We start from the raw sequence: 12335 nt of genomic DNA on the forward strand, positions 1-12335 counted from the left end.
ATTACATTGCAAAGCACATTATAATGAATTGTTACAATGAAAGAACTGCGGCCAATTTGTAGGATTTTATCACCACTTTTTATCACTGGATTGAAAAGTGTGCCGCTTGCAGCTTTTGATGTCCCGATAACCACCATCAGAAATCCCTTCTCGGGACCTGCCCATCCCGTTCCCCGGCCCACTAATCGACTCGGTGAGCTACGAGCTCAAAGAGCCGCTATCGCCGCGACCATCAGCAGTCACCAGACCGGACCCGGCGACCTAACCGACCGCCCCGCGACCCGTGCGGCCTTCAGTGACCCAGCGCTGACCTCTGGTGACCCGAAGGCCGCGGCGACGTGCGCGACACGTTCAGACAGCTGACAACACTTTCACTGTCCGACAGCAACCGACCGACAGACCGACCGGCCGACCGGCCGACCGACCGACCGACCGACCGGCCGAACGACCAACCGAAGACGGCAGTGGCGGTGACCATTGAAGTGCATGGATGGTTGTTGGGAGGATATGCTGACAGCTGATACGATTCGTGTAATATGTCTGCACCACGTACAGACTGAGGAGGTGAACTAGCCAATGTCTAACGGGATCCTCGACGAAAAGCGAAACACAGTTTTACCGGTATCTACAGGACAAACAAGATTCTCAGCTTATAACCGTTGCCGCAGCAACCGACTTACGAATGCCATTTTAACAGAAAGCTAAGCAGTGAAAGCAGAAACCGTCAAATCCCGGAGCGAGAAAACAAGCTGACCCTGTGTCTAAGTGTCACAACAGGTAGGTATGCCACTAAGAAGGATGGGATTATACCGCTGTTTCTCTAAGAAGGGGTGGCTCATAGCGCCTGGCACGACTAGCCAGGCAAGGTGTCGGACCGGACCAGCTTGCTGCTCAGGAGGATCGTCCAGCTAGACTGGGCCCAGACTTTGGCGACGTTACGGGCCCGCCAGTCCATTGAAACCGCATGAACCCTGACTGAACCGGGCGGATCCAACGGGGTCCCCACTAATCCTCAGATTAGCCCTCGGTGCGCTCTTGTGCAAGACGTCCTCAGCCTCGCTCATGGACATCAGCCGTTCCCTGTCTTGCACCGGCCGTCTTGGCTTGTGCCTGATGTCGTCAATGGCTAGCCCTTTTGTCAGTGTACCCATCAGATTTCTTCGCTGCGCCACCTTGCAGGGAACGGTCAAGATCTTAGGAGTAGGTACTGTCGTAGACTCGTATCTCCTCCAGAAAAGTATCGCCTGTCTCAGTGTTGGGCTGTTTCTGTGTCTCTTGTCTTGGATATTGTCTCCACGTCATCGCTCGGAGATTGTCTCCTGTAATAGACTGTCTCTAGATTGTCTCCTTTTTATAGTCTCGTTATCAGGGAAGGTCGTCACAAGTTTTCACGTTCTCCAAGTGCATATCCACTGCATGAGGCGAGATATCCATGAGCCATATATGTTCCATGTGCCATATAGGGACGAACCGTTGCACAGACAGCAAAGCAAACCGCCAGTGCTTTCACACATCAGCACGCTACTGACTGATAAACTCTGTACGGATAAACTCATAGTAAGGTGTAGAAACGCGATTAGTAACGATTCCTCACAAATAACGGTCACGTTATCGTAATCTTGACATCATAACGCTATTTCTGTTGCCAAGCTCGAATCAAGTGGTCTATCTTTCCTTTCCGTGCAAAAACAAAACAAAGCCAAATCTGGAGAACGTTGATCGCCTATCGAATTGATAAGAGCGTCGCTATTTATTTCTGGCATCAACATTTAAAACCCACTCCAGCTGGACTCAGGAGAGAGATAGAGGGAGGGGAACAGGAAGAGAGAGGGAAGGTCAGGGAGGGAAAAGGGAAACTCTGACTGGTTGCAGGCGGTGCAGGGATGACCTTTGACCTTGGAGGAGCCGGCGGGCCCAACGGACCACGCACATACACAGGCGGCACGCGAAACGGACACTGCGTGCGGGCGGGAAGGAATGGCCGAGCGCAGAGGTATGATTAAATGTGTGCAGGTGGTGATTAGAAACAGATCTTGTCTTATACCAGAATGAGCATTGTTAGCGCAATGTAAATGAATTCTGGCATTTGCAAAATCAATTCCGAAATCTTATTAAAAAGAGCATGCTAATTGCTAATGCATTGTAATTCCAAACTATTACACCAAAATAAGTGAACCCGATTTCACACATGTTACAAGAAACCGCAGCACAAGAAAAGAAAAGAAAAATAGGCACCCATGTGCTTCTCTGTGTTCATCTTTGTCACGGAAGAGTGCTCCATAGTCTTTAGGGTTGGAAGCATCTGTGCCTGGTACATATCTCAGGGTCGTTTTGGTGCCGTTTTTGCACCACCACTGGCCCCTGTGGCGAGGTTAGTTTCTGCCAACCCTGCTCTCTCAGCCGGTCTCTCCCTCCCTCTCTCTCTCTCTCTCTCTCTCTCTCCCTCCCTCCCCCTCTCTCTCTCTCTCTCTCCCTCCCTCCCTCCCCCTCTCTCTCTCTCTCCCTCCCTCCCCCCTCTCTCTCTCTCTCTCTCTCTCTCTCCCTCTCTCTCTGGACTGGTTTGCCCTCCTTCTCCCCGATGCAAACATGCGACTCGGTCATAGATCAGAGGCCGAGTCCGCTGCTGCACTGGTGCAGCTCCAAGGGCGGAGGGAAGGGAGGGGAAGGCCGAAGGACGGTGGCGCAGCGTAAGCAAAGTGACCATGGGGCTCGGATGCGGGGAAGAAGGTCAGAGAAGGTTGAGCACAGTAAATGAGATTAGCTACCTTGCGGGAGGACGGGATGGGGGTGGTTGGTTGGTTGAAGGGGACGTGTTTCGCTGCTCAGCAGTCGAAAGTGTCTATCTCTCTAGATGGGGGACTAGATGGTTAGGTAGATATGACTGGGCACGGATGGACCGGTGCCAGTCACTGGAATCCCCAGCGGGTGGCGGTAGGTCTTCCCTGGCCCGCCCTTTCTGCTCCTCACGCCCCGGTAAAGCTGAGGAATGATAAGGATTCCTCTGAATCATATAACTGAGCATCTGGCTGGAAAGTAATAAAAGGGGGACCTTCAGCCATGTTCCGGTTATGACACCGGGAGTGGGGGATTTATTTCTTACCGGGCCTGCGGCCGAACAGTTAATCATCATATAAGACCAGGCCAGACATTCATTTTCATCATCTTTAAATCGCCGTGCTCTTTTGGCAGAAACTCATAAGATAACGACATCAACAGATAGCGTGACAGTTTCATTAGCGGTGAAAACACCCACCCTTGATGACAGCCACCCAGCTGTGCGCCATTACACCAGCACCCATTTCCAGTGTCGAGAATGCAGCCGCGTCATTGTGAAACTGCGCCCGCTGTGTTCGCTCCGTTTTTTGCACCGTTACAAACGGACAGCAGAGGCCGGAGCCGAGGTTTTTCCGGCCACGGACTGACGGAAGAGATTGTCTCTCTGTCTCTCTCTCTCTCTTGTTCACGCTTGCATCTCTGCATCCTGGTTGTTTTGTTCGTAAATCGTAATGTATCTCACAACGCTTGGACAAATATAAGCAAACACATGAAAACGGTCTTAGCATACCCTTATGCTTCAGGTCTACATCTCAATACATGGATCATCTAGATGGCGTTCAAGGTTAATTAATCTGCGGGAATCTTTTTAAGCTTAGGTCAACGACATTATCATGTCAAGACGGTAACAATCTGGCAAATATTTTAATTCACTTCCCTAACCGCAGCGCCGGTGCTGATCGCTCCGCGAAATGAGATGGAAAGTGTCTCGCCGGCCCGTGGCGGCGCTCGCCCCTCGGCCCAGCTGGTCGGGCCGGCCGGCCGGTCTCTGGTCGGTCCAATCGGTCCCGTCTGGCCGGTCCAGCCCGGTGGACTGCGGCGCGTGGCCAGCGCTACTTTCTCCGATATACCGGCCACAGCGGGCGGATCAAGTGGCTCGCGCTGGTCGCCGCGGTCTGGCCCGGATAGAGCCGGGGTGGGGGACGGGAGGGAGCTACTCGGGGACGACGCACGACAGGTAGGAGGAGGAAAACACCGAACGGAGCCGGAAGGATGACCCCAACGGACGGGAGGGAGAGAGAAAGAGAAAGTGATGGAAGGTGTGAGTGGAAAGGCGAGCATCCGATATGCAGATAAGGTGGGAAAAAGAGATGGAGGGGAGAGAAAAAGATAGTGTAAGGGGAAGACAGAGAATAGCTGCATGGTTTTAGGGTGATTTACCAATCAATCACTAATTGACTTTTCTCTAGCGCAACATGTTGCTGACTGAATGACAGCTATCACGATTTACGCTGAAAGCTTGTGACGCAAGATAATTACGATAACCCTAATCAGCTGCTGCAAGTTGTAAGAAGTTTAGCTAAGTGGAAAATGCTAAATGCGAGCAGTTCATCTATAACTTAGTACCGTTGACAAAACCTCTTTTGCTTTTTTTTTTGCCTGCCATCAGCACTGGTCAGCACTGCATGCCAGTGCCAGTGCTGCCAGTGCTGCCACTGGCAGCAGCCAGTGCTGAGCCATGGGAGCCCGATAGGTAGGGAGTGGTGGAACATCAATCTGCCCCCGAGTGTACCACAAGTATCAAAGAACTTCACCCAGCTTAATCCCTTGGATCATGTGTTTTTGCAGAGTTCTATCGTCGGAGGGTCTTTTTTGCTATCGGCCCTTTTGTGCCACCACTCTCTCCGGTTGTTTGTCGGGACAAACTAGTGAGACCCCTCCTTCCCTCTCCCCACCCTGAACTCTCATGGAACCCAGCCGTGTCTGTCCGCTCTACCCCACAGCCATTCAGCTCACTCCGTGCAAACAAGGCCACAGGTTCCGGCCGAGTGCGTCTCGTATGGCCGTTTAGTCTGGCTTGGCTGTGTGCCGCAAGATTGTCTGCCATGCCTGTGTGAGTACTGTGCCTATGCGAGTTACACTTGTGTGCTGTGTCTGTATGCTATTTCTGTGTGCTGTAGCTGTTTGCTACGATTGCACGCTTCAGCTGTTGGCTGCACGCACATTTGTGTGCCACGGTTTTGTGCTGTGTCTATGTTCCCTATCCACTTGGTCCGGATGTGTGCAATATTTGTGTGCAGTGTCTGCGTACCTCGTCCGGTACGGAAGAGCCAACCTTCGAGCTAAGACCACCTGTCGCCCCTAGTTCAACTCCCAAAGTTCCGCGGCGTTAGCGGCGTCTGCGGTGCGCCGGTTACGTCCACAGTGCGTCACATATGCCCACAGGGCGTGGTGGGCGCCCACACTGCGCCATTAATGTCGCCATTCTGTTCGACGAGCATTCAGTGACAGCTGAGTGGTTCCATAACGAGATCCCTGGTGAAATTATCGAGATATTTGGTGGCTTTCTGGAGAGCGGTGAATCCATTTTCGCAATGTTTTGCGACATTTCCAGATGATAAAATGGCGAGGACGTGAAAAATGCGGTTGGCGACAGCTCAATTGCGCTGTGTTTCTTCAGCGCTGGGAATCAAACGATGGGTGTGCTGTCCAGTGAGCGGTCATTAGGCGATTGTTCGGGTCCTGCCAAGGGCGGGCTGAGTTAGTGATGTAATCGGATGGGCGCGTATAGTCGTGGTAAAATTCTCAATACACTGACATTGGCTGTGCATGAAGGTGTAAAATTATTTCTATTTATTGGTAGTTGAATAAACGTGTAGCCTTGATTTATTTAGTGCCGTCACATGGAATATTGAAAGGTTACCGGTAACAGGGTATATTGAATTAGGACCGGTAATCAGCGGAATCGTCGGATCTCCAGAAGGCGTAATTTCTATGGCTACTTTAAAATTGTCATGAAGGAAGCTTATATAGTTATGTTACTTTTACTATTCCATCTCGCTAGTCATTTGTTCACTTGTGATTAACTTGACCTTGACATTAAGTATTTAATTACACCTTATTTGGAGGGACAAGTGTCGTTTTCCATTCAAATGCGGAGCACTTCCTCTCTCTCTGTAAATCTCGAACACCGACCAATTAGGAAGTGAGCAAAACAATAGGGGAGATCGTCTCGCTGCTTGGGTTTCTTTATAGCCTTAGATGGTCAAAGTCATAAAACTGGTCGTGCCGCTCGGGGTCACCCAGTCAGTCTTCAAGCGCTGTAGAGTGTAAAAACTCTTCGGTATTAATAAAAAAACAGCCACAGCAACTAAATTTTCATTCGTTTCAGTGTCATAATAACGGCTGTCGTGGCTAGCATTCAGCTTCATTCAGCATCGTAGTCAGAACGCATGAAGCAATGACCTTGCAGCATTGCGGACATGGAAGTATCTATGGTTTGATCGCAAATGTGTAACTTTACTTTCGCTTTCAGACGACGCCAAGCATTGGTGTGTCACTCATTATTCTTTCTAAGCCTTTGTTCATACTCAGCTTTTTTATCATTGAATTCAGTGGTTCACTCTTACTTCTCTTGTTTCAGCGTTCTTTTGAACTGAGTTTATGTAGCAATAGCTGTTAAAGCGCACCTGACCATTTTTTCCAACCCTGGATACCTAGTCCAATGTAGACCTGAGATGCCAGTGACCGGTTCATCATTGCCTCGGGTCAGGGTGTGTGCGGGAAATGACATCAGGGTCAGGTGATGACTCGCCGTCGAAGGTGAAGGGGTCTCACGGCCAGATCAGGGAATGGAGACGGGTCAGTCGGCCTTGATGGACAGCTAACGGAGCTTGGGACAAGAGAGCAGTAGACGACCTTGGAGACGGCTGGACGGTGGAGACTCATTTTATCCGACTCAGCAACAGCTTGGTGCGACAAGGCGAGAGATGCGACACGGTGGGATAGGATATGGCATGGCAGGAGGAGAGAGAAAATTTGTAGAAAAAGAGAAAACACGGCTATTTTGGTTCAATGGCACATCCATGGCTGTATTCATCTTTCAAGTGATCATTTGAAACGTGCATGCAATGTCTGAGACGCCGTGTAATTGACCTTTCTAAGAGCCGCTTTAGTTGCCGTTTTCTGTGACCACTGATGACAAATAATCGACGATCGCGGGGGATGTGGTGAGCGGCAAGTACCGGTGTCTCCTGGCGAGCCCAGGGGTGTGTCAGGGTCGCGTTCTTTCCCGGCGTGTCAGTTCCGTCCGGCCTCTGCAGGGACCTCCCGGTCGGGGCACTTTCTCCGTCAGTGGATTCCCCCCACAGTGGGTGGATGGTGGTCGGCGATACACGCGAGATCGCAAATCAGCCAGCAGATTGAAACATAGACCGACTAGACTAGGTTTCCTTGCAGGACGGTAGCTTGCCTGAGAAGCAGCGCCAATTATGATAGCCAAGCTACCCAATTTTGCTATTCTAACGGAGCCAGTGCCACATGAAAAGGTCGACATGCGACGCTGTGCCAATGTGAGCACTGATCAGCTAGGCATGGCTTCTTTGAGGTTGGCATTTTTGGCATATCATTTAAAACATCTTATTGTGTAGCCTGATGTTGACCATTGAGGCAGATAATTTCCCTCCTTTGATATAGCATGCTAGCCACCACGCGTATCCTGATTTCACTCAATTATAGATGGATCCCTCAAAAACTTAACTACACACATGATTTCCCTCACACTAAAAAAATGGTCATTTATGACGGCACGGGTGCCCAGATTGCCCCGGTTGAGGGCACTGCTGCACAGAATTAGTCAGAAACCATGCATGTCCGCTATGGTTTCTTATTGTGTCACTGTCTGTATTGTACGTGGAACAATGGACAGCATAACCGGCCGGTCGATGTAACGGCTGGCGGACAGGGGGCTGATGTCTGTGCCCTGCTGTCGGTGTAGAACAGACACAAGGCTAGCGTATTGAAGGACAGGGTAGTTCTGTTGTTTCAGTGGATGCAGAGCTTACTGGTCTTGTGTAAGTCTGATGTTTCACTGCTCAACAAGAATCCAGTTGACCAAAGGCAAAAAGAACCATCCATCTTATGGTTTAACTCATAAAATGGGTGGTAGAGTGCATGAAATTCATAATAAATGTATCGGAAAATATATAGAGGGCATATTAACTTTTGGCCTAGAAGTACTGCCCATTTCGTCCGATAACAGTTAAGAAGCATACCATTGTATCTCTCATCAGGTAGTCGTTTCAAATATGACCCAGAGAGGCCCCATGACCTCTATGAACGCTTGGAAATCGTAGAAGGCCGGCGACTGCATCATATCACAGAAAATAATCACTAGGGGCGGAGACTGCACTGCAAACTGGAAAAATAGTGCCAGTCTCTGGAGACTGCGATACTGGCTTGGCAAGCAGCACCAAATGCTAAAGACGGCAATGCGGGCTTTGTAAATAACACCAGGCGGTGGAGACTGCGACGTCTCATGACGGCTAACACCAGAAACTGCATTGCAAACCTAGCCAATAACACCAATGCAGTCCTTCCGTTGCGGGCCCCTTCCAACTGCACAGAGAGGCGATGGGACTGGGGGCGACGGGGGTGGGGGGTGGAGGAAGACATAGCAATGACTTGTTCAATGCTAATGCTTGCGATCAGCTGCCTCCACCGACCTGACTTGCCGTCCAGCAAACGTCAGAGTTCCCTTGAGGTGGTCTGACACAGGCACTGATTCCGTTCGCTTGCTACACGGGTCGCCTCGTGGCAGCACCAGGTGCAAGTTTCCTGGGCGGCGTCTCTGTTGTGAAGTTTTAACTCCGCGATAAAGTTTTAACTCTGTCTGTACCGGTTATATGTTCAGTAGAAGCATGTGGCGAGTATATTGTTACTACAAATATCGACAGAAGCGAGCCCGACACAGGGGACCGACACAACACGTGTTCGGATGTTTGCGTCTGAGTTTTCTGTCTAACCCCATTCATCGTCATTTTTTCCGCAGAGTTTATCGAAATGAAGAGTGAAATGTGAGCTGACGTCCATAATTAGTCACGCTAACCTTTTGACATCGGCCCTGTCATTGAAGGAATGTTTCCTGTCAATGAAGGACCGGTCTGATGGCCCGTCTCAATAGTGGTCGGTTATACGACAAAATACAACACGGTGCTGACTCAGACCCCTGGAACTGGGCACCTCAGCAGTGTTCAGACACTGATAGTAAGCTCGCAGACGTGCGATTGCTTTGTAATAGTGAACCTCATACAACCCTAGACTAGCGCATTGCAGCAGCGCCTACACACTCATAGTGGGCCTGATATGCTAGGACTACACCATCTGTAGTTGGACTGCCTTAAGAAGGATCCTAACAATCTCCTGGGCTCAGGCACGATGGTCCGAATTCGTTAACGTCATCAAATGAACAGCACCCAATAACGGTTTAGTTCGATCCACCTTTCACTTTATTCTGATGGATCCTAATTGATTTTCAGATAGAAATCCTTCTGTGGCGCGTGCTGCGCTCAATCTGTCCACTCCCGTTCCTCTCGATTAAGCGTCGGTCACTCTTCTCCACGCCTGTGGGCGCGGCGGTCATCTAACGCACCACTGAGCATCTGGGTGAGGTGTCCACTCCCGCGGGCGGTGGCCGCACCCTGCTCTCACCAATCTGCTCTCGGTAGAGGGGTGAGATCGGACGGCGTCTGCGCATCAATCCGCGCCTCATCAGCCAGCGTCTCAGCGAATAGCTGATGATGGGAGTACTGAGACTTCTTCAGCGACCGTCTTATCACCACGCCCTCGAGGGAAAGGCCGTGCGCTTTTTGGTTCACTTATTGATAGATTCAATATCGGGAAGATGTTACGTAAAGATCAATCACACATTTCGCGTGGCTAAATAATATTGTCATAAGTAAAAAAGTCAAGCCCACATATAGGTAAGGAGATCATTCAATTATTCATCGAGTGCTCCCTTTGAGGAATTGGTTTATTATCGACGCCGCTGTATACAGAATCAGCTAGATGTGATGGGGAAGCAGAGGTAGGAACGCTGGATGATCGCACCGAGGGAGGGGGCAGAAAGCTCTGTCTGCGAGAGGCTCGCCCTCTGCGGCTGCGCCGGACGCCGCGGGTATCCATCCGTCACTTTCTTTTCCTGTCTGAATATTTTGTGCGGGATGTTCTGCCGCCGGCTACCGACCGCAGCACTCGAGTAGTCGGTTACCATGGTAACCAGATGAGATCAGACCCCACCTTTTTGAAAGTGTCGGAAGATAAGGAGCTTCAGGAATGCACTTTTACCTTCTCCGTGGGGAGTTGTTCGAACACGAGCGAGCGGAATAAAAATTATCGCGCGACCTACGATTCGGTAACGTTGAGTCGGTTACGGGCATCAAAGTGAGCCGCAAAAGCACGTTACTATAAAAGCACGGAAAGCTCTATTCATGTAAGTGCTTGAATGGTTCACCAAGCTCAAGGGACTGGGGATTATCTCTAAGTGGAAATTCAGAAAAATGGTAGGTGTAATGTGCAGGGAATAGCAATCCAGCGGCAATGAGCGTGTGCATTTGACAGCACTCGATCCAAAATGACATTCTGACACGGATTACGTGCCACAAAACTCGAAGGAGCAGGCAATTCTAAGAAGATTAGCCCTTCCAGGACGTTCTCCTCTCCGACTGGCTTCTCTTTGGTCAATTCCACCGACCATGCTTCCCAGTAATCACCCCCTCCAGGACATAACCAATTACAATCCCAAGTGACAAGTGACAACCATCTCCCAAGTGACATCACGACACCTCCTGACACCTCCCCGCTTTTGAGACCAGACGTCCCACTCGAGCTATACCCCGACACTTCTCTCAGGAGCTGACGCGTTTCTGAGACCCCTCTCCAGTTCACGTCCTGAATTCTGACCAGTGACCTACCTTGGGTAGCATGGCTGTGTCCGTCCGCTGGCGGCGGCTCAGACTCCTGGATCGGACCGTTCGAAGACTCCCTGGTGACGGCTCTCTACCTGAGCTGTCTCCCGAGTCTCCGCGTCACACTGCTCACCGCTCGGCGCGCGCCGCTCGACTGACCGGCCGGTCGGAGTCGGGCCGCCACTTTCACCGCTGGACTCCGAGTCGGGCTCCGAGCCCCCCCCCCAGACGGGGGGGAGCCGCCCCCACCGCCGGCGGCCGGTCCGGCGGGGTGCGGAGATACTGCACACGATCACTGCATTCCTGGGTCAATTAAATGTACTCCGATGTCCTCTATTCCCTCGGGGTGAAATTTAAATGTACATTTTACAGTGGTCGAAGTTTTTTATACTAGACGTTTTTACGACAGGCTTTCTGGCGAATGCACCTAAATTGAGTAATTCGACACCAAATCTGTTTTTACAATAAATATCTTCATAACATCAATTTATTTGAGTATTTTAATGGAAAATAATTCCTGGTACCAAATTAAAAAAAATGAGGTTTATAAGAATGTGTGTAACCCAAGATGATAACTTTTAAGAAACACACTGAACCTAATTTGACCAAATCTGTACCAAATCTGCACCAACTAATCTGCGCCAAATGTGTACCAGATGGCCGTCGTGAAAACGGCTACTATTGCTGCATTATCTGTCTTTCTTTATCTTTCGATTAATTCGTTGATTGACATACCTGCATAATCTTTTTTTAAATAAATTTAGTCCGAGCCTTTTTGCTAGGAAGGATTTACAAGGACAGAGCCACCGCTAAGCGAAGCTTGTTGCGGTGACCCTGCCCTCTACCCTCCGATCGCGCAATTCCAGTTATATGGCAGAATTTAGAGTCCAAAGTTTAACGTGCGCACATAGCCGCGCACGGCCGGTCCCCATTATTAATTATTTCCTTATAAATGAAATAGATAGTAAATCCCACACCTATCCATCATACCTACCCATTATTTCATTCTTACACGGTTAGGTGACCTTGTTCGTATTGGGACTGATTCCATTATACGATAGCTATAGGACATAGGTAGCATCTCAATCCGATCACTCAGAGCCTCGGTAGTCCCGGTGAGATGGCTGGAATTTCTAGACGTTCCTAACCCTCTCCTCCGCCGATCCAAGACCCTCTTTCCAGGACTGTAGGCGATCGTCGGTATTTTTGGCACCGTTCAGCCTCGTCTGGTGGTGATTTACGATCTAAGTGGCGTCACCGGTGCAGAGTCGAACGGTTTCTGTCGCAGTAGCTCTCACACACTGTCTCTTCTGCTGCAGACAGGAGACAGTGCAGAGCCCTGAGTAACACCTCCTCACGCCGCCCTTTTTAGCGAGTCATCAGACAGGAATGTAATTTAGCGACGGCTTGCAGCTGGGAGGATGGTGCAGACTGCGACAGTACCTAGCCTTGGAGCTGGATGAAAGTCGTCCAGATGCACGGTTTGCGGTTAGTGAGACGGTCGCAGGGGGATAGAGATTAGGATATTGATTGAGCTGGCGGATGGTACCGTCCCGTACCAGTGTTTACGGTGGCACTGTTAGAAGCAGATGCTCC

At 50.3% G+C, this 12335-nt stretch overlaps 1 protein-coding gene across 3 annotated transcripts in view; it reads right to left on the minus strand.

Moving 5' to 3' along the window:
- The window catches only part of LOC122394614 (mucin-5AC-like), a 48519-nt gene extending 37623 nt beyond the window's left edge, over positions 1-10896 (minus strand). Inside the window, exon 1 of one of the 3 annotated variants that reach the window (XM_043391603.1) lies at positions 10746-10896. In XM_043391603.1, the coding sequence (XP_043247538.1) occupies positions 10746-10757 (12 nt within the window). In that variant the 5' untranslated portion in view covers positions 10758-10896. The remainder of the gene's footprint in view (positions 1-10745) is intronic. The other 2 variants (XM_043391604.1, XM_043391605.1) reach the window with 2 other exon arrangements.
- Between the last annotated feature and the right edge of the window lie 1439 nt (positions 10897-12335).

Source organism: Amphibalanus amphitrite, unplaced genomic scaffold, assembly GCF_019059575.1.
Source record: "Amphibalanus amphitrite isolate SeventyFive unplaced genomic scaffold, NRLGWU_Aamphi_draft 000602F_arrow, whole genome shotgun sequence".
Lineage (NCBI taxonomy): Eukaryota > Metazoa > Arthropoda > Thecostraca > Balanomorpha > Balanidae > Amphibalanus > Amphibalanus amphitrite.